The 20,973-nt window shown below is 42.6% G+C and overlaps 1 protein-coding gene across 6 annotated transcripts in view; it reads left to right on the forward strand.

The window, feature by feature from the left end:
• NME6 (NME/NM23 nucleoside diphosphate kinase 6) overlaps positions 1 to 20,973 on the forward strand; it is a 67,799-nt gene that overhangs the window by 20,147 nt on the left and 26,679 nt on the right. For 4 of the 6 annotated variants that reach the window (XR_012242800.1, XM_073619247.1, XM_073619244.1 and 1 more), the window contains 4 exons: positions 327 to 407; positions 796 to 898; positions 13,730 to 13,769; positions 14,959 to 15,119. Coding sequence is in view for 5 of the 6 variants with exons in the window: in XM_073619247.1 (XP_073475348.1) it covers positions 327 to 407; positions 796 to 898; positions 13,730 to 13,769; positions 14,959 to 15,119 (385 nt within the window). In the remaining variant the exon portion in view is untranslated. The remainder of the gene's footprint in view (positions 1 to 326; positions 408 to 795; positions 899 to 13,729; positions 13,770 to 14,958; positions 15,120 to 20,973) is intronic. The other 2 variants (XM_073619246.1, XM_073619245.1) reach the window with 1 other exon arrangement.

Genomic DNA, 20,973 nt, shown 5'->3' on the forward strand with positions numbered 1-20,973 from the left:
GTTTTTGTTCCTCCCCCAGAAATGCAGAAGAGGGAAGGTTTTGTTTTTTGGACGTAAAAAGATGTCTTCTACGTTATCTAGAAAGGTCTAGCGAGTTTAGAAGGTCCTCCCAGCTTTTAGTGTTGTTTAGTGGCCCCAAGAAAGGGACCAAAGCATCTAAGGGTTCCATCTCCAGATGGATTAGGGAAGCAATTTGTGAAGCTTACAGAGCATCAGTTCACACCCCTCCTACCAGAGTTAGAGCTCATTCGACTAGATCTCTGGTTGCATCATGGGAAGAAATGTCTAAAGCTGTTGTCTGGTCCTTCTCTCATGCATTTTTCAAGGATTATAGAGTCCAGATACTCTCCAGCCAAGACCTCTCCCTTGGAAGGAAGAGCTGCTTCAGGCTGTCGTCCCTCCCTAAGGTATAGAATCTTGCTTATCTTCTCAAGTAACTGTCCTGGAAGATGAGGGGGGAAAACCCCCATTAAACTTACCAGTAATGGTAGTTCCACGAATCTTCCAGGAAAGCCTCTGTTTTTTCCCACCCTATTCTTTATTCTCTGGTCTCCTTACTGTACCTGGTGGTGGTGTTTCTGTGAGATTCTGTTATTTCCTCTGCCTGGTACACTTTTGGTGGAGGTTTACTTGATCTTCAAACAACTGAGGGTCATGGGAGAGGGAGGGGCCTTTTAGATTTGTGTTTCCTGTAGAGGGCGGAGCCAATCATCTCTCAAGTAGCTGTCCTGGAAGATTTGTGGAAATGCCATTACCAGTAAGTCTAAGGGGTATTTTTTTTATCATTCTTAATAGGCTGTACATCAGAAAATTCTGAATAACCATTTCCTCATTGTAAGAAGTAAGGAACTTAATTGGCGGATTAATGATTCACAGAATTTCTACCATGAACACACAGGTAGGTATTATTTCTGAGGGTAAAACATGTATTTGATTATATTTAAAAATGTGTTTTGGAGAAAGCTTTCATTTTGTCCCCTTATTGAAACATACCTCAGGTTGTGTTTTTAAAAAAATGCCTTTTTTTAAATTTATTTTTTATAACTATTATGAGATCTTGGGAAGCCCATGAAATAATTTTCTGATCTACAGCTTACAGAACATTCATGTGATCAGCGAGCTGTAAATATAATAACAAATATCTGTAGAAATAATTATATTATCAAATGTGTATTATATTTCACATTATAATTCAGTGGTTGCCACTGCACACATATTAGAAATAAAAAATGGGCCCCGGTAATGTCACTGTTGTGCCATATTTTCTCTACTTGATGATGACTGTCTTCACTGTGTTTCATAGTATATCTGATGCCTTGGAAATTCTTTTGTGCCCTTCTCCTAACTGATACCTTTTAACAATAAGATCCATCTGATGCTTTGGAAGCTCTCTGTGGACCATGGCTTTTGCTGTAGGAAGCAATTAAGAAAATGTCAGGACAGACCTACGAACAGTCTACTGACTGAAATGGTACCAGCTGATTGGAGAAAAGCCAATGTAGCACCAATATTTAAAAGAGGGCCAAGATACCTCCCTGGGAATTACAGACCAGTTAACCTGACATCAATTGTATGCAAGCTCTTGGAGGGGATAATAAGGGACTATATACAAGATTTTAGTAATGACATCGGTATCATTAGCAGTAATCAGCATGGATTCATGAAGAATCGTTCTTGCCAAACCAATCTATTAACCTTCTATGAGGAGGTGAGCTGCCATCTAGCTAAAGGAAGGCACATAGACTTGGTGTGTCTGGATTTTGCAAAAGCATTTGATATAGTTCCCCATAAACGTTTACTGTACAAAGTAAGGTCCATTGGCATGGACCATAGGGTGAGTAGATGGATTGAAAACTGGCTACAGGGGCGATTTCAGAGGGTAGTGATAAATGGGGAGTACTCGGATTGGTCCAGGGTGGAATGTGGGGTCCCCCAGGGTTCTGTCCTGGGACCAATCCTATTTAATTTTTTCATAAACGACCTGGAGAATGGGATAAACAGCTCAATCTCAGTATTTAGGCACAATATTAAGCTAAGCAGGGCAATAACTTCTCCGCAGGATGTGGGAACCTTGCAAGAAGATCTGTACAAATCAATGAGGTGAGCAACTACATGACAAATAAAGTTTTTAATGTAGATTTAAAATGTAAAATAATGCATTTGGGAGGCAAAAAATATGAATGCAATCTACTCACTAGGGGGAGAACCTCTGGGGGAATCTAGGATGGTCAAGGACCTGGGGGTCCTAGTAGTTATGAGGAAAGGTTACGAGCACTGAACTTGTTCTCTCTGAAGAGGAGATGCTTGAGAGGGGATATAATTTCAATGTACAAATACCGTACTGGTGACCCCACAATGGGGATAAAGCTTTTCCGTGAAAGGGAATTTAACCACTTCAATACCAGGCACTTTCGCCCCTTCCTGCCCAAAACAATTTTCAGCGCTGTCACACTTTGACTGACAATTGTGCGGTCATGCAACCCAAACTAAATTTTTACAATTTTCTTGTCACAAATAGAGCTTTCTTTTGGTGGTATTTGATCACCTCTGGGGTTTTTATATTTTGTTAAACAAACTAAAAAAGGCCAACCTTTTTGAAAAAAAAAAGTTTTTTCTTAATTTCTGTCATAAAATTTTGTTTTCCTCTTCACTGACGGGTACTGATTAGGCAGCACTGATAGGCGGCATTGATATGCAGCACTGATGGGCACCAATAGGTGGCACTGATAGTCACTGACAGGCGGCTGTGATGGTCACTGACAGGCGGCACTGATGGGCAGCACTGAAGATGATGTACTGACAGGTGTTACTGCTGGGCACTGATTGGCACTGTGGTGGGCACTGGCAGACTTTAATATTGGGGCACTGATTGGCACATCTGATGGGGGCTGAATGATAATCAGTGTGCTGATTATCAGCACAGACCCCCCCCTCTGACAAGGAGAGCCGACGATCGGCTCTCCCTGTCAGCGCAAACCAAGGAATGCCGTTTACTGCCACTTCCTGGTTCACAAGATGATCAGCTGTGATTGGTCACAGCTGATCACGTGGTAGAAGCCTCTGATAGAGGCTCCTTAGCACGTTTGGAGATGCGGCGTGTCAGACTGACATGCCACACTTGAGATTGCCACGCTGCATGCCCCTGTGGGCATGCGCTGGCATGTTATCCTGCTGGATGTTATATGATGCCCAGTCAGGATAACAGAACCACTTCCCGGCCATCAATCTGCTATAGGCCGGGCGGGAAGTGGTTAATAATGCACACGGCCATTCACTAAAATAAGAAGAAAAGCAGTTTAACCTTAAACTGCGTAGAGGGTTCTGTACTGTAAGAGTGGTTAGGATGTGGAATTCTCTTCCACAGGCGGTGGTGTCAGCGGGGAGCAGCGATGATTTCCAAAAAACTTTTAGATAGGCACATGAACGACCACAACATACAGGGATATACAATGTAATACTGACACAAAATCACACACATAGGTTGGACTTGATGGACTTGTCTGTTTTTTCAACCTCACCTACTATGTAAGAACAGCTAAAATTTATTTGGGGTTAACGGAGGCACTTTAAATGATGGCAGGTGTGTGCTGGCTCCTATTTAACATGAGTTTGAATGTGATTGCTTAATTCTGAACACAGCTACATCCCCAGTTATAGGAGGGTGTGCACACTTATGCAACCACATTGTTTTATTTTTTTTTATCCCCCCCCAAAAAAAATTTCAGTTTGTTTTTTAATAGAGTTGTACAGTTTATAGGTCAAATTAAAGGTGGAAAAAGTTCTGAAATTATTTCTTTGTCTCATTTTTTTACATCACAGAAGCTTGACATTTTACCAGGGGTGTGTAGATTTTTTATATCCACTGTATGTTCAATAATGGTATAATCCATAAATGACATCTAGGTGCTAAATATAATTGGTAGATCAATTTTCTGCCAGTCATGTAAAAGTGATTGGGTGGCTCCAGTCGCTGCTGCATCCGTGAGCTTGTTTTACCAGTTCACTGTTTGGATGTACCACTCATGTCTAAAGAGCTGAACTAGTTAAAATATCCATAGATCTTTATAGGGCTCAATCAACTAATTTCAAATATCACAGAGCAGAGTTCAGAAACATGATTGTGTAATGCGTCAAAAGCATAACTCTTTAACCAGCATATGAAGGACACCTTGGTGGTATGTGTAATTTACTACCAGTGGTAATTTCATAGTGTTGTTTTTTTTTTTTTAACTAAATCAGTGGGGAGAACATTAAACTGCTACTTGCGTTCAAAAGTAGGCACCTCAAGGTGGTAGCATGTCAATTGGTTTTCCTTCCAGGCTGCCTGCCCTGCAATCATTAAAGGCATAAAGCCCCTTTCACATGAGCAGACTGATCAGGTCTGCCTGTCAGTTTTTTAGGTGAACCCAATCGGACCCTCCAATCTCCTCTATGGATCGGCGGTTGTAAACAGACGTGTTATTTTCGAGCTGCCAGGGCACACTGCAAGACATGCAAGCTGGTCTGCGCGCACCTGGAAGTGCTTACTGTTGATTTTACAGTAAATGGCATTTTATTAGGTTAAAGCGGAACATTAGGTAAACCACTAAATACACAGTTCGAATATACTGTATATGTTTACTTTTTACCTGCTGAAGGATTTGTACTTAAAATCTTATGATTTACACACCCCCTCCCACCCTATACAGCCTGACAGGAGATGCCCGCTTTTTCTGATTCAGCAGTTCTGCTTCCTGTGTTGCCTCTCCACCCCCATCCTGCACACTGAACAATACATTAGCATCAATGCCTCTGTCCAGTTAGCAGGGAGGTGAGTCAGGAAGTGGTAAAGCTGAACTAAGGAGTATAGAGTGATCTTCTTGTGCAGTTTGGCAGAGGTATGCATACTAGCACATTATGCCTTTACTTTGCAGGGAAAGGGAAAAACTTTTGTTTTCCCCCGCAGGATTTACTTCCTCTTTAAAGAGAGAAGTCCGTAAGGTGGCATGCACCTTGTTGAACTTAGAGTATTAATAAGACAAAAACTTTTTTTTAGTTTTAGAGTGAAGAGGGATTAGAACACCTGACAGGTTGTTATTGTTTGTGCCCCCATTAGGGAGATTTACCCTCTATTTGTCCTGTTTACCATTATAATCAAAAGTAAAAGAAAAATCACAAAGTTTGGGTTGTTTCCAGAACAGGAATAGTGGGGATATCTTCCAATGGGAACACTAGTTCTGGTGACAAAGATTCCCTCACTTTAGAAGTATTTCTTCTCCCATCCCGTTTTGATTATGGGACAGGAAGTGAAGGGAAATCTCCCCTGAGACACAGATCAGACGGCAAATATAAAACTTACAGGTCATAACACTTTCATTATTCTATCCAAAATGGCAAAAAAGTTTTGCCCTTAATTCTACCTTAACTCGTAGTTTGCCAGCACATTTTTCAGGTTGGCCGAACTCCTGTAGTTCAGCTTTAACCACTTCCTGCCTGCCATATAGCAGAATGACGGCTGGAAAGTGGTTTTATTATCCTGACTGGGTATCATATGACGTCCAGCAGGATAAGTTGCTAACGCGGGGGCGCGCAGCGTAGCGATCGGTGCTGTGGTCTATCAGTCTGACACACCGCATCTCCGATCCTGGTAAAGATCCTATGACGTAGGCTCTTCACCATGTGATCATCTCAGTCCAATCACAGCTCATCACATGGTAACCAGGAAGTGACGTTTATCGGCTTTTCCTCTACTCGCACTGACAGGCACGAGTAGAGGAGAGCCGATCGGCTACTCCCCTGACGGGGGGGTCTGCGCTGATAATCAGCGCAGTGATTATCAGTGCGAACCCAGCGAGAATGCCCACTGGAGACCACCAGGGATGCCAATCGGTGTCCATTAGGGATGGCACTCTGTCCCCATCAGTGATGCCTGTCAGTTCCTCCTGATCAGTGCCGCCTATAAGTGCCCACCAGTGCCACCCATCAGTGCTGTTTATCAGTGCCAATCAGTACAGCCTCATCAGTAAAGGAGAAAACGTACTTGTTTACAAAGTTTTGTAACAGAAACTAAGAAAAACTTTTTTTTTTTTTTTTTCAAATTTATCAGTCTTTTTTTTTTTTTTTTTATTTGTAGCGCAAAAAATAAAAACCCCAGTGGTGATCAAATACCACCAAAAGAAAGCTCTATTTGTGGGGAAAAAAATTGTTTGGGTAATGTTGCATGAACGTGCAATTGTGATTAAAAATGCGACAGCGCTGAAAATTGGACTTGGCAGGAAGGGGGTGAAAGTGCCCAGTATTGAAGTGGTTAAAGTGGTTGTAAACCTCAGACATTAAATTTGAACAAAGTATATCCCTCTATAGTGTGTACCTGTTTCAATTAAGAGCACTAAGTGTCACTTTTGTCTGCTGCTTCATTCTTCTGCTATCTGCATGAATCATGTCTGACAAGTTTTCCTGACACCAAGAGTAAAAAAGGTGACCAGGAGGGAGCTCCAGCAGATTGACAACCTCCGCTCTGTTAACTGCTTCAGCCCCGGAAGGTTTTACCCCCTTCCTGACCAGAGCACTTTTTACAATTTGGCACTGCGTCGCATTAACTACTAATTGCGCGGTCATGCAATGCTGTACCCAAAAGAAATTTGCGTCCTTTTTTTCCCCACAAATAGAGCTTTCTTTTGATGGTATTTGATCACCTCTGCGTTTTTTTTTTTTTTTTGTTTGTTTTTTGCGCTATAAATGGAAAAAGACCAAAAATTTTGAAAAAAAAAATGATGTTTTCTACTTTTTGTTAAAATCCAATAGACTCAATTTTAGTCATACATTTAGGCCAAAATGTATTCAGCCACATGTCTTTGGTAAAAAAAATGGCAATAAACGTATATCTATTGGTTTGCGCAAAAGTTATAGCGTTTACAAACTAGGGTACATTTTCTGGAATTTACACAGCTTTAAGTTTATGACTGCCTAACTCATTTCTTGAGGTGCTACAATGGCAGGGCAGTACAACCCCCCCCCCCCCAAATGACCCAATTTTGGAAAGTAGACACCCCAAGGAAATTGCTGAGAGGAATGTTGAGCCCATTGAATATTTTTTTTCCCCAAGTGATTGATTAATGACAAAACAAAAAAAAAAAACTTTACAAAAAGTTGTCACTAAATAATATATTGCTCACACAGGCCATAGGCATATGTGAAATTGCACCCCAAAATACATTCTGCTGCTTCTCCTGAGTACGGGGATACCACATGTGTGGGACTTTTTGGGAGCCTAGCTGCGTACGGGGGCCCCGAAAACCAAGCACCGCCTTCAAGATTTCTAAGGGCGTAAATTTTGATTTTACTCCTCACTACCTATCACAGTTTTGAAGGCCATAAAATGCCAAGATGGCACAACCCCCCCCCCCCCCAAATTACCCCATTTTGTAAAGTAGACACCCCAAGCTATTTGCTGAGAGGCATGGTGAGTATTTTGCAACTCATTTGTTTTTGAAAATGAAGAAAGAAAAGAAAAAAAATTTTTTTTTCTTTTTTCAATTTTCAAAACTTTGTGACAATAAGCGAGGTCTGCAAAATACTCACCATACCTCTTAGCAAATAGCTTGGGGTGTCTACTTTATGAGGTCATGGGGGGGGGGGGTTGTGCCATCTGGGCATTCCATGGCCTCCGAAACTGTGATAGGCAGTGAGGAGTGAAATCAAAAATTTACACCCTTAGAAACCCTGAAGGTGGTGCTTGGTTTTTGGGGTCCCGTACGCGGCTAGGCTCCCAAAAAGTCTTACACGTGGTATCCCCGTACTCAGGAGAAGCAACAGAATGTATTTTGGGGTGTAATTTCACATATTCCCATGGCATGTTTGAGCAATATATCATTTAGTGACAACTTTGTGCAAAAAAAAATCGTCTTTTTCAACTTGTGTCACAACATAAAATATTCCATGGACTTGACATGCCTCTCAGCAAATAGCTTGGGGTGTCTACTTTCCAAAATGGGTTCATTTGGGGGGGGGTTGAACTGCCCTGGCATTTTATGCACAACATTTAGAAGCTTATGTCACACATCACCCACTCTTCTAACCACTTGAAGACAAAGCCCTTTCTGACACTTTTTGTTTACATGAAAAAATACATTTTTTTTGCAAGAAAATTACTTTGAACCCCCAAACATTATATATATTTTTTAAAGCAAAGGCCCTACAGATTAAAATGGTGGGTGTTTCATTTCTTTTTCACACAGTATTTGCGCAGCGGTTTTTCAAATGCATTTTTGGGGGAAAAAACACACTTTTTTTCTTTTTAATGCACTAAAACACACTATATTGCCCAAATGTTTGATGAAATAAAAAAGATGATCTTAGACCGAATACATGGATACCAAACACGACATGCTTTAAAATTGCGCACAAACGTGCAGTGGCGACAAACTACATACATTTTTAAAAGCCTTTACAGGTTACCACTTTAGATTTACAGAGGAGGTCTACTGCTAAAATTACTGCCCTCGATCTGACCTTCGCGGTGATACCTCACATGCATGGTGCAATTGCTGTTTACATTTGAAGCCAGACCGACGATTGCGTTTGCCTTTGCGTGAGAGCAGGGGGGAACAGGGGTGCTTTTTTTTTTTTTTTTTTTTTTTTTGCTTTTTTATCTTATTTTTAAACTGTTCCTTTCATTTTTTTTAATCATTTTTATTGTTATGTCAGGGAATGTAAATATCCCCTATGATAGCAATAGGTAGTGACGGCAGGTACTCTTTTTTGAAAAAATTGGAGTCTATTAGACCCTAGATCTCTCCTCTGCCCTCAAAGCATCTGACCACACCAAGATCGGTGTGATAAAATGCTTTCCCAATTTCCCAATGGTGCTGTTTACATCCGGCGAAGTCATGAAATGCTCGTAGCTTCCGGTTTCTTAGGCCATAGAGATGATTGGAGCCTTTCTGGTTTCTGATCAGCTCTATGGTCAGCTGGCCGAATCACCGGCTGCATTCTCAGGTTCCCTGTTGGGACAGGAGAGCCAAAGAAAAACATGGAGACAGTGGGGGGGGGAGCAATCCCTCCCACTGCTTGTAAAAGCAGTCTAGAGGCTAATTAGCCACTAGGATTGCTTTTACATGAAAGCCGACCGCTGGCTGAAAAGAACGATACCAAGATGATACCTAAACCTGCAGGCATCATTCTGGTATAATCACTCAAAGTCCAGCAACATACCAGTACGTTGCTTGGCATATATTGTAATCCTTTTTTTTCATGCAGCCTGTGGGCTGAACGAAAAAAAGAGATTGATCGGTGGGTATGCCCACCATTAGAATACCTCCCTTCATCCGCCTACTTCTAATGATGGGCATACATGCACCATTTATATATGCCAAAGCATGGGGGCATCCACCCCAAAAGTTAGGAGCAAATTGCTCCTCCGCCCCTGCTGCCCCACATGCTTTGGCATATATGCTCTTTTTTTTTTAACAGTAGTGGTGAAATCACCTCCTACAGCGCTGAAGTCACGGCTTTATGTATCGTGGGAGCAAACGCTGTTGCTGTCAAGATGAATAAATCCGCACTGCAACTGAATGGCGTACCTGCTAAGAAAATGATGGTTAACAATAAAACAAAGTAACATTACAGTATAACAGTAAGACACACCATACCTGCAAAGCAAATAAAAAAAAAAAACATAGTAAAAAATAAAACATTTTTTAACGCAACTGGTGCCTAAAATATGTATATGCTGAAGCATGGGGGCATCCACCTGCAAAAGGTAGGAGCAAATCGCTCCTCCGCCCCTGCTGCCCCCATGCTTCGGCATATATGCTCTTTTTTTTATCTGTGGTGGTGAAATCACCTCCGACAGCGCTGGAATCACAGCTTTATGTATCGTGGGAGCAAACGCTGTTGCTGTCAAGGTAAATAAATCCACGCTGCAGCTGAATGGTGTATGTGAATACAAAAAAATGGTTAACAATAAAACACAGTAAACAGTAAAGTATAAAAAATTGTATACCTGAAAATCAAACATGATAAAACATAATAACAATTAAAACATTGCAGAATAGAATACAGTAAAAAAGAGCAGAACAATAGAGAGAGAAAACAATAAAACAACTATTTTTGTTTTTTTATTTTATATATCTTGTTTTTTTGGTTTTTTTACTTTTTTTTTTTTACACTTTTTTTTTGTAACTAACTTTTGTAACTGTAAATGGTCTCTCAAAATCCGATGGCATCTTGGGAGACCCTGTGAAAGTGTGCCTAGTCTGTGTAATGCTGTACCCTACGCTAATCCTCAACTAGTGTATGGTAGCGTTCAAAACATTCACCAATGCAAAGACCAGGATTGTCAGGACAGGAGGGACAATAATAGCGGGCGTCACGCCTATATCCACACTTGCTGCAAACACAACATCTTTTTTGGGGGGTTCATTGGGTAGGGGTACTCGGGAGGACATAAAGAAAATGCCTCTCATGCAGCCGGCTTACTGCAATTGGTTGGGGATAGTGAGGTGGAGCACCGTCTGGAAACAGAAGGGCTCTGATGATCTCTTCCTGGAATTTAAGGAAGGATCCAGTCCGTCCTGAAGCTCTGTATAGCACATGAGCGTTCAGCAAAGCCAATTGAAATAAATAAACAGACACTTTCTTGCACCAGCATCTGGCCTTACAGGCAACTAGGTACGGTGCCAACAACTGGTCGTTGAGGTCCACCCCTCCCATATTTTGGTTATATTCGTGGACACAGAGGGGTTTCTCCACAACACCAGTCGCCGTAGTAATTTGGACCGTCGTGTCTGCATGAAGGGAGGTAAGAACGAAAACATTGTTATTATCCCTCCACTTCATTCCACTGCAAGTTATTACACTTCAAGCAGGCTCTCTCCCCCAGCCTAAGACGGGAATCTACAAGCCGCTGGGGAAAGCCCCGGGGATTAGATCGCACGGTGCCACATGCTCCAATCTGATGGTCAAACAAGTGACTAAAAAGTGGCACGCTCGTGTAATAATTGTCCACGTACAAGTGGTACCCCTTTCCAAATAAGGGTGACTCCAAGTCCCACACAATCTTGCCAGCGCTTCCTATGTAGTCAGGGCAGATTGTTGGCTCTACGTGACTATCTTTGCCCTCGTAAACCATAAAACTACATGTATAGCATGTGGCCCTGTCACAGAGCTTATACATCTTGACCCCGTATCTTGCTGGGAAGGTACTGTTTGAATGACAAGCGGCCATAAAACTTAATCAGGGACTCATCAACGCAGACAACTTGATGGGGAGTAAACAAGTCTGCAAAACGTTGGTTGAAGTGGTTCATTGTTGTTGAAATGCATGAACTGCAAGATCTGCTCATATTGTGCCCTGGTCATGGAGGCAGTAAACAAGGGCATATGGTGAATTGGGTCAGTGGACCAATATGACCGCAACTCACTCTTTTTAGTTATGCCCATGTTGAGGCATAGGCCCAGAAAGAGCTTAAATTCGGAAACCGTAATTGGTCTCCAATCTCTGGCAAGGGAGGACTGGGGATTATTGGCGATGTGTTGACCAGCGTACAAATTGCTTTGGTCCACAATAGATCTATAGAGATCTTCGGTGAAAAACAGCGAATAAAAATCAAGTGACGTAAAATCAACTGTTTCCACCTGAATGCCGGGTTGGCCAGGGAATGGGGGAAGTACGGGTGCTGCAGAAGTGGTGGGTTCCCAATTAGGATTGAGGAATGCAGAAGGAAGGGCACCATGGGCACGACGGGCCTGTGTTTGTCTTCTTGGTGGTAGCGGGACACTACTTGTGCTTGCCACCTCACCAACTTGAACTGCACTTATGGGACTCGCCATGTCACCACATGATACTGCAGTGCTGGTTTGACTACGACCAGGGTGTACTAGACCGCCGGTGCTTGCCAGTTCGCCAGAAGGAAAAGCAGTGCTAGTACTGCTCTGCTCCATACGAGGGATCTGTGGTTCTTGCACCTCAACAACAGCAGAAGAAGAACGGGTCGGGTACGCCTGACCTTGGCAGGGATCACAACTCCGTCGTCAGAGCTATCTGTCATGGAGCCGCTGTCGTCTACAGGTTCGTATTCTGAGCCTGAATCTGACAGATGAGTGACTTCCTCTTCACTATCTGTCATGCTGAGAAACGTGTGGGCCTCTTCACTACTGTACCTTCGATTTGCCATTTTGGGCTATAAATTTAGTGGTACAGTAGTGAGACTCACAGGTAAAAAAGCTCCTGACTGTTAGCGACTGTATCAAAACGACTGTTAGCGATCACAGGGATCAGGCCTGACTCTGCGAACGCTGCAGTTATGTGTATTTAGTGTTTTGTAAGTGACAGTGATCGATCGATACTGCACTTGGCTGGGCTGGGCTGGGCCAGGCGGAGGGGAAAAACGCAGGTGCTAGCAGGTATCTGGGCTGATCCCGCTAACACTGCGTTTTTGGGTACCCTAGACTGCTGGGAACGCTAGTACAGATCTGATCAGATATTGATCCGTTCAGATACTATACCACTAAGGGAGGTGTATGCTGCGTGCGTGGGTATTAGTGGTACTGGCACTAACCTGACGCTGCCTGGGACGACGCAGACCCTATCTGACCCTAAAACCTAACTTGTATCACCCGCCGGGCGATCAGGGGGTTAAACCTTTATTAGGTGATAAACGGCGGGTGCCCTGACACTATAAAAAACAAACTAACTAACCAGTGTCACCCGTAACAGTTATATGGTGATCACTGGTGAAAGGGTTAAATAGGGGGCATTCAGGGGGTTAAAACCTTTATTAGGTAGTATATGGGGGTACCTGACGCTATAAAAAGCTGATGGCGAACCTAAATCCTTACCTGCCTAACTAGCGTCACCTGTGACACTAATACAGTGATCAGAAAAACGATTGCTTAGTGACACTGGCGATGGGGGGTGATCAAGGAGTTAAACCTTTGTTGGGGGGGTACCCTAGACCTAAAGGGGCCTACCACTAACTGCCCTACCACTTATAATGGTCACAAATGACACCAATGCAATAATCAGTAAAAAAAAAAATAAAAAACTGCTGTTGGTGTCACTGTGACGGGGTGCAGGGGGGTGATCAGGGGGTTGATTGGGGAGTGAAAAGTGTGCCTTGAGTGTTCTACTGTAATGTGTAGTGTTGTGCAGACTTATCTTCTCCCCTCGGCGAACTAAAAGACCGACACGAGGAGAGATAACATTAAAGCAGCAGAGGAAGATTCTCATTCGCCGGGAGCGATTGCGAGGGGTGACCATGAATCAATTGCCTCCCCCTCAGCACAGATCGCTCCTGGATCGAAGCCGACCGCCTCGGGCACCGGGGGGGGGGCGTGATGCGCCCCCCGTGGGAGGCAAATCACGTATCACATACGTGATTTTGCCTGCCCGTGCCATTTTGCCGCAGTATATCTGCGTTAGGCGGTCGGCAAGTGGTTAATGTGTGCTGTGTGGAGGGGGATTTGTCCCTTCCATCGAATCAGCTCTCAGAGTTCTCCTCACTGAGCAGAGAGTAACTGTAGCTCTCTACCCCATTTTTTCTATACTCTCCTGTATATATATCACCTGAGGCCAGCCACTTCACTGGTTATACAGCATGTAAGGGTTTACAACCACTTTTAATGTAGACCAGAATCTTCCTTTGCATTTTTGTTCATGTGGATATGCCCATTGTCCTTGTTCTTTATCAGAGTATATATGCATATATTGTGTACATAATCTATATCTATATTTATATTTTTCATTAAGGGCGATTCTTTTATCAACGATTGGTGGAATTTATGTCCAGGTAAAATACAAATTCTTTACACATTGTTTAGCTCTATGCAGATACTTTCAGAATGTATTATTTGCATAGGATCTTAGCAGAGCTGCATCAGTAATTCACTGGGGGTACACTGGAATACTAAAGTTATGCTACAGCACTGTAGGGTGCTTGCTTTTCAGCTGTATACTAAGCTTACTTTTGATGCTTACATCATAATTGTACTTTAAAAGTTTTCTTGCATGGTAACCTTTTTTTATGTATTTTCAATTACTTTATATATAGACAGTGGCCAGTTTATCTGGTTTACTTTCTAGTACCTATAAAAGTGCCCACAACAGTACACTTTAATGTTTAGCATGCCCCTCTGCACTCCACTGCTGAGCAAATCTGGACCTCTCAGCTAGAACAAGTCTGACCAGTCTTCTCTCATTAACCAGGTTTTTTTTTCGTCAACAGAACTGCTGCATAAGCAATCAGTCCATGTGCATCACGCATCTCCCCCATGATACTGCCTGAGTGATTAATAGCTGAATCTCCTAACCATGTCTGCATGATATGTATTAAGATACAGCCACATGATTGTTTGATTATCTGTGGTAAATAATAGTGGGATCCTTGAAGCAGAAACATATAGAAAAGAAAGGAGGGCGCGCTGACCTTGTGCATTACCAAAGATAAAATTTATTAAAGGGTAACAGCAATGGTGATACTCGCATACAATCGTGAAGAAAACGATTGTCAGTACATCAACAAGTGGAACCGTGTCTCTAAAATCTGCAACCTGCACTGGATGTTACGGAGGAGTAGTTGGCATTGCAAAGCGGCTTACGCGTTACGAGGGAGGACCCTCTTGATCAGAGCCATAGCTATGTAACGGTCGGTGCGCCCTACTTTCTTTTCTATATGTTTCAGCTTCAAGGATATCCATTGTCCTGAGGAGCGCAGCAAGATTTGTGACATTCCATTTAAAACCTAAAGAGTTGACTTACCACACTTTCATAGACCAAGCCCCCAAGTGCGGGAGATTGTGCTGTTTGTTGTGTAAATAGTAGTGGTATCTCAGTTACTTATTGTGATTATAGGTAGATTTTTAACTTAGTGTTGATCCTTCATTTCATTTAAAAATACCGAGCATGCAGAGTTTTCTGCTGAAATGGATTGAAGAAGACCATGAAAATAATAACATTTGACTCTTCTAATTGGCATGCAGTGGCCCCATGCGGGCATACATCCTAGCACATGATGATGCTGTTCAGTTGTGGAGGAGGCTTATGGGTCCAACAAAGGTCTTTAGAGCAAGACTTGATGCTCCAGAAACTGTCCGCGGAGAATTGGGACTTACTGACACTCGTAACACCACTCATGGTTCAGGTGAGACACTTCCGAGTTCTGTTTACAAATAATAAATTGGTCATTGATGATGTCATCATCCACATTGGTAATGCAAGTGCATCTTGTTATGCTGTAAATAGTTAAAGAAAATTATAGCCAAAGCTATCTTGGCTGTACTTCTTCTGGAGATCACAAGAGTGCAGTTCGTTCTGCACTCCTGTGACCCGTTTTCAGCCAACAGCGGGCTAAAGCCTGCTGTCGACTGATGTCACTCAGCCGGTCTGGGTTCTGGATCGATCCTGACTTTTTACAGTGGGGATCCATCCAGATGCCTGGACCGGCAGTTGGCTCAGCCTCTCAGCGACCCACTGGGAGACTGAGCCAGCCGCTCCCAACCCCTGCACTGCCCAGCACTCCAGTGTGCGCTGGAGGGGCAGAGCAGAGAGGCAGTGACTCTGCTCTGCCCCCATTCGGCACGGGACAGATGCAGCATCAGACCAATACTGCACCCACCTAGGTGAGTATAAATGTTATTGTTTAAACCCATACTTCTCTTTCTTATCGTACATCATGGGACACAGAGCCATAGTAGTTTTATGTGGGTTATAGGCCACCTTCAGGTGATGGACACTGGAACGCCCTAAGACAAAAAGTCCACTCCCTTTATAACCCCTCCCACTACTGGGAGTACTCCAGTTTTTTCGCCAGTGTCTAAGATGTTCGTCACAAGTAAAGATGTGCTGTGCTGAACTCCTCTGGAGCAATCCTTGCTGGGGCTAGCCATGCAGCCGGGTCCATTCAAAGTGTCTTTTTGGTCGAATTGAATGGTACCTGGGCCTCGTATCCGAAGAAACCAGGTTTTGCCTGTAAACGCTTCTCTTTTTAGAGAGCTGTACCCCGGGATCCAGTACTTTTGGTATTAAGGCCATAAAGTTTTACTCGCAGTGGTGCTGTTACAGGTCCAGGATTGTGGGTTTCCCTGAGGGTCCCAAGAGCCTGAAGGTTTGTTAACGAAACCCACCGTGAAGGGTGAAGATTGGGTCTGTTGGTTTTACCACAGAAAACCCTGCGGCGAGAAAGGTAAGTGGAGTTTTTCTAAGAAATTTTTGAATTTTCTTATGAATGTCTCCTTTAATTTAGTGAATGTTGTCATGCCTATGTGTCACCACTAGAGGCTGTATTGAGCACATACTTTCTCCTGCTTCCTCAGAGAGCTCACATTGTTGTCCGGAACAGCAGCTTCCTTTCCTCCAGCCAGCAGCAGACCTCCGGTAAGTCTGGGGGGTTTTTCCTCCCCACCAGACGCCCCCCACCTGTGCTGTTTTCTCCCCTTCTTCACAAGGAAGAAGCGCCAGGAGAAAAAAAAATGGCAAGCAGCCCTACTCGGCGGCTTCCAGGCTCCCTCTTCGCCATTTTCCCCCTCACAAAAGTGATCCCATAGGATCAGAGACTTGTCAGAGGAATCCGTGCTTAGGATAAATGTGACTGCTGCCCCCCTGTAATGAAGTCCCACCGAGGTGGAACCCAATCAGAATGTAAAAACGTATAAAGGGAAATGGCGCTGTCCTTCCTAAAAAAAACTCTGTGTGTGTGTAACTATTAATAGTGCATTCACCTCACATTAAATGTATATACCGTTTTTAATCATATACCTCAAATCAAAAAAGTGTACAACATGTGTAACAGTGATGAGTGCTACCTGGCACCTAGGAAAAGTGGCCTGTGCTTAATATCAAGATATAAAAAATAAAGAATATATAATATATATATGTATGAGTATAAAAACAATCAATATATAAAAAATATATATAGCATGCATATAAAAACATTCAATGAATAAATAGCATCAATTAATGTGAATAATATCCATCAAACACCATTGGTATATATGCACATATATAAATTACTACAGTGATGTCCAATAACTATTATCAAGAATTAAAATAAAAGTGTCCATAAATCAATAGTACCCCCCAAAAAAATAAAATAATAAATATATATATATATATATATATATATATATATATATATATATATATATATATATATATATATATATATATATACTCAAAATCAGTGTCCTTCAATAAGAAAAAAATTGTTCCAGAAGTGAGCAAGAAAACCGTGCTGGCAAAAGTGACTGTGCTCCCCTTTTGTGCTTTCACTCACCAGAGCGCTTCACCCCTGCAGTGGTACAAGCGTATAGGAAAAATGTAATCCCAATCCTAGGAAGGCGATATCCCCCTGGTCCCCGGCTCCCGGGTAAGAAGGTCATCCACGGCAGGAGAGGCAGGAGACTCCAGTGCCCCCCTCAGCAGCATAGCTCCAGGTCATATGACCGCATATGTGTGTAAAAAACAAGATAAAGCAATCCACATAGCGTAATTCCGTATTGCTGAGTTTATTTATAAATATGTAAAAAAGGTTATATCAATTATAAAAGGAGGAGAGAGAGCCAGCTGGCTCATAAACTCTCCAGGCGTGATGGGGAAGCCGCGCTCTCCGCAATCGGAGCTTGCGTTCCACCGATCAAATGTCAAAACCACAAAACCCGGACGTGACGTGTGATCGTATCAGATTGGCCCCGTCTTACGCGTTTCATCATACGGACGTCATCTGAGGCGTGATGACGTCCGTATGATGAAACGCGTATGGTGGGGCCAATCTGCTATGCTCACACGTCACGTCCGGGTTTTGTGGTTTTGACATTTGATCGGTGGAATGCAAGCTTCGATTGCGGAGAGCGCGGCTTCCCCATCACGCCTGGAGAGTTTGACCCAGCTGGCTCTCTCTCCTCCTTTTATAATTGATATAACCTTTTTTACATATTTATAAATAAACTCAGCAATACGGAATTACGCTATGTGGATTGCTTTATCTTGTTTTTTACACACATATGCGGTCATATGACCGGGAGCTACGCTGCTGAGGGGGGGCGCTGGAGTCTCCTGCCTTTCCTGCCGTGGATGACCTTCTTACCCAGGAGCCGGGGACCAGGGGGATATCGCCTTCCTAGGATTGGGATTAAATTATTCCTATACGCTTGTACCCCTGCAGGGGTGAAGCGCTCTGGTGAGTGAAAGCACAAAAGGGGAGCACAGTCACTTTTGCCAGCACGGTTTTCTTGCTCACTTCTGGAACAATTTTTTTCTTATTGAAGGAAGCACTTGTCACTTTTACATGGACACTGATTTTGAGATTATATATATATATATATATATATATATATATATATATATATATATATATATATATATATATATATATATATATATATATATATATTTGGGGGGGTACTATTGATTTATGGACACTTTTATTTTAATTCTTGATAATAGTTATTTGACATCACTGTAGTAATTTATATATGTGCATATATACCAATGGTGTTTGATGGATATTATTCACATTAATTGATGCTATTTATTCATTGAATGTTTTTATATGCATGCTATATATATTTTTTATATATTGATTGTTTTTATGCGCAAGCATATATATATATATATATTCTTTATTTTTTATATCTTGATATTAAGCACAGGCCACTTTTCCTAGGTGCCAGGTAGCACTCATCACTGTTACACATGTTGTACACTTTTTTTATTTGAGGTACATGATTATATATATACATTTAATGTGAGGTGAATGCACTATTAATAGTTACACACACAGAGTTTTTTAGGAAGGACAGCGCCATTTCCCTTTATACATTTTTACATAGGATCAGAGGCCCGCGCTCGCGCGGGAAAGCTCTTTTTTAAAGAGAGGAGGGGGGCCTTAGGCAACAGAGGGGGGCCGGGCTCAGCGCGGCGTTGGCGTCCTCCAACGTCCAGCGCGGGAAAGTGTGTTTTTTAAAAGCACCATTGATACTGCTGCAAGCTGCGGAGGGACACAAGAGCAAGAGGGGCATGAAAGCGGTTTGGTGACACAGGCATTCCTTTTGACACATTTACTATTGCATCAGGCTGAGCATTAATAGCAGCGGTAGGGCTGGACTATTGCTCATCAGTGAATGTGTTTCTTCTGGTAGTACCTCTGCTTTGTGCATCGGGCTATGGTCGGAAGGGGGGGTAAAAGCACCTCAAAAAATGGGCTCTAGAAAGACTTCTACAGTCTATAGGAAGCCTAAAAAAAATGGCATCCTCCCCTGAGAGTGTTTTGACCGGTCAGTGTGAGCCATCAGGGACGTCGGGTGTTGCAGCTGGTTTAAACACTGCAGCCCCTGTATATATTACTAAAGAGGTTTTTTCCTCAACCATTTTAGGCTTGGAACAAAAAATTGATGCCTTAATTGCATCCCAGAGTGGGACTAAGCGTAACAGGTCCCCGTCTATTACCCAGGACCCTCAAACTGAGGAACAGGGGGCGAGAGATGACGCTTTACTCTCAGGGGACCAGGAAGAGGCTGATGACTCCTCTTCTAAAGAGTCTAATATGAATGGATCAGGTTCACAGGAAAGGTTGTTGGTACAATCTCTTACTAAATTGGTCCGCTCTACATTTTTGCTGCCAGTACCAGAGTCAGTCGATGAACCTACTTCTTGGCTGGGTTCGCTAAAGCCTCCCCAAGCTGTTCATGCTTTTCCTAGCCATTCATTATTGAAAAAGCTTATGTATTCTGAGTGGGAGCACCCAGATAAACAGTTTTTTCCTCCAAAAAAGTTTTCAACACTTTGTCCTATGGAGGAAGAGTTTAATAAGAAATGGGGGATTTCAGCAATTGACGCTGTTATATCCTCTGTGAACAAGAGCTTGACTTGTCCTGTAGACAATGCTGAAGGATCCAGCAGATAAGAAGTTGGAATTCTTATTTAAAAACAATATTTCTCTGGCAGGTTCAGTGGTTCAGCCTGTGCTGACAGCGATCAGAGTATGTCAGTTTTCTTTCCGTTTTTTTTCGTTTAAGTATTTTATTGGTTTTCAAGAGTATAACAAAATATACCATTACACGAGGCAAAGCAAACAATAAAAAAAAATGATTTACAACAATATAGTACCACACAACTAAGATCTATAAACTGGAGAGACAGCCTACAAGGAGTCTTACTACTTTCCGGGAATTTAGGTAAAAAAGTGACTTATCAGCCGTGGACCTAATGGGATTAGGTAAAAAAACTCACTATCTCCTCTCCCTACACCCCAATAGGGATCAAGCTGTGTAGGGGAGGAAGGAGCTAACCCACGTCCAAAAGCCCCCATGTCTATTAAAGTCCCCAGGTTTTTGGGTACTATAATTAACCATGCATGGTATATAATAAAGAGAAAAAAAAACAAAAAGGGGGGGATATGCCCCACTATTCACTATAACAAAACTGGTCTCCATCTGCAGGACCCTATAGCACTGGGGCAAAGCCCAAAAAAAATAGGAATGAGTAAGGGAAAAAAAAGGGAGGGTGGGGAGAGGGAAGAGAAAGAGAGTGAACCGTCTGCCAGTCAGACCCTAAGTAGAAATGTTATGATTAATGTGAGCTTGAGAAGTTGCCCACTCCTCTGTATTTGGCCCAAGGTTCCCAAGTTTTCCTGAACTGGGCTGAGGTGTCCAATATGGAGTTCACCATCTTCTCTTGGGCCATTATCCAAGATATTTTGCGTTTAGCTGCTGCAATGGAGACCTTAGGAAGCTTCCACGCTTTAGCTAAGGTGAGTTTAGCACCTAGAAATATAAAAAATATTAGTTTTTGAGAGAATTTTGGAACCTTGGGAATTTAGTTAGTTAAGAAGGGCTGTCAAGGGAAATTTGGGAATGGTCAAAGCTGTGACTTTTAGATATGATTTGGAAAATTTTGTTCCAGAAGCCTCTGATTTTGGGGCAATCCCACCATATGTGCATCATGGTACCCCTCATATGGCACCCTCGGAAGCATAAAGGGAAAACCAAAGGAAACATGGA

This window comes from Aquarana catesbeiana, linkage group LG03, assembly GCF_042186555.1.
Source record: "Aquarana catesbeiana isolate 2022-GZ linkage group LG03, ASM4218655v1, whole genome shotgun sequence".
NCBI classification, from domain to species: domain Eukaryota; kingdom Metazoa; phylum Chordata; class Amphibia; order Anura; family Ranidae; genus Aquarana; species Aquarana catesbeiana.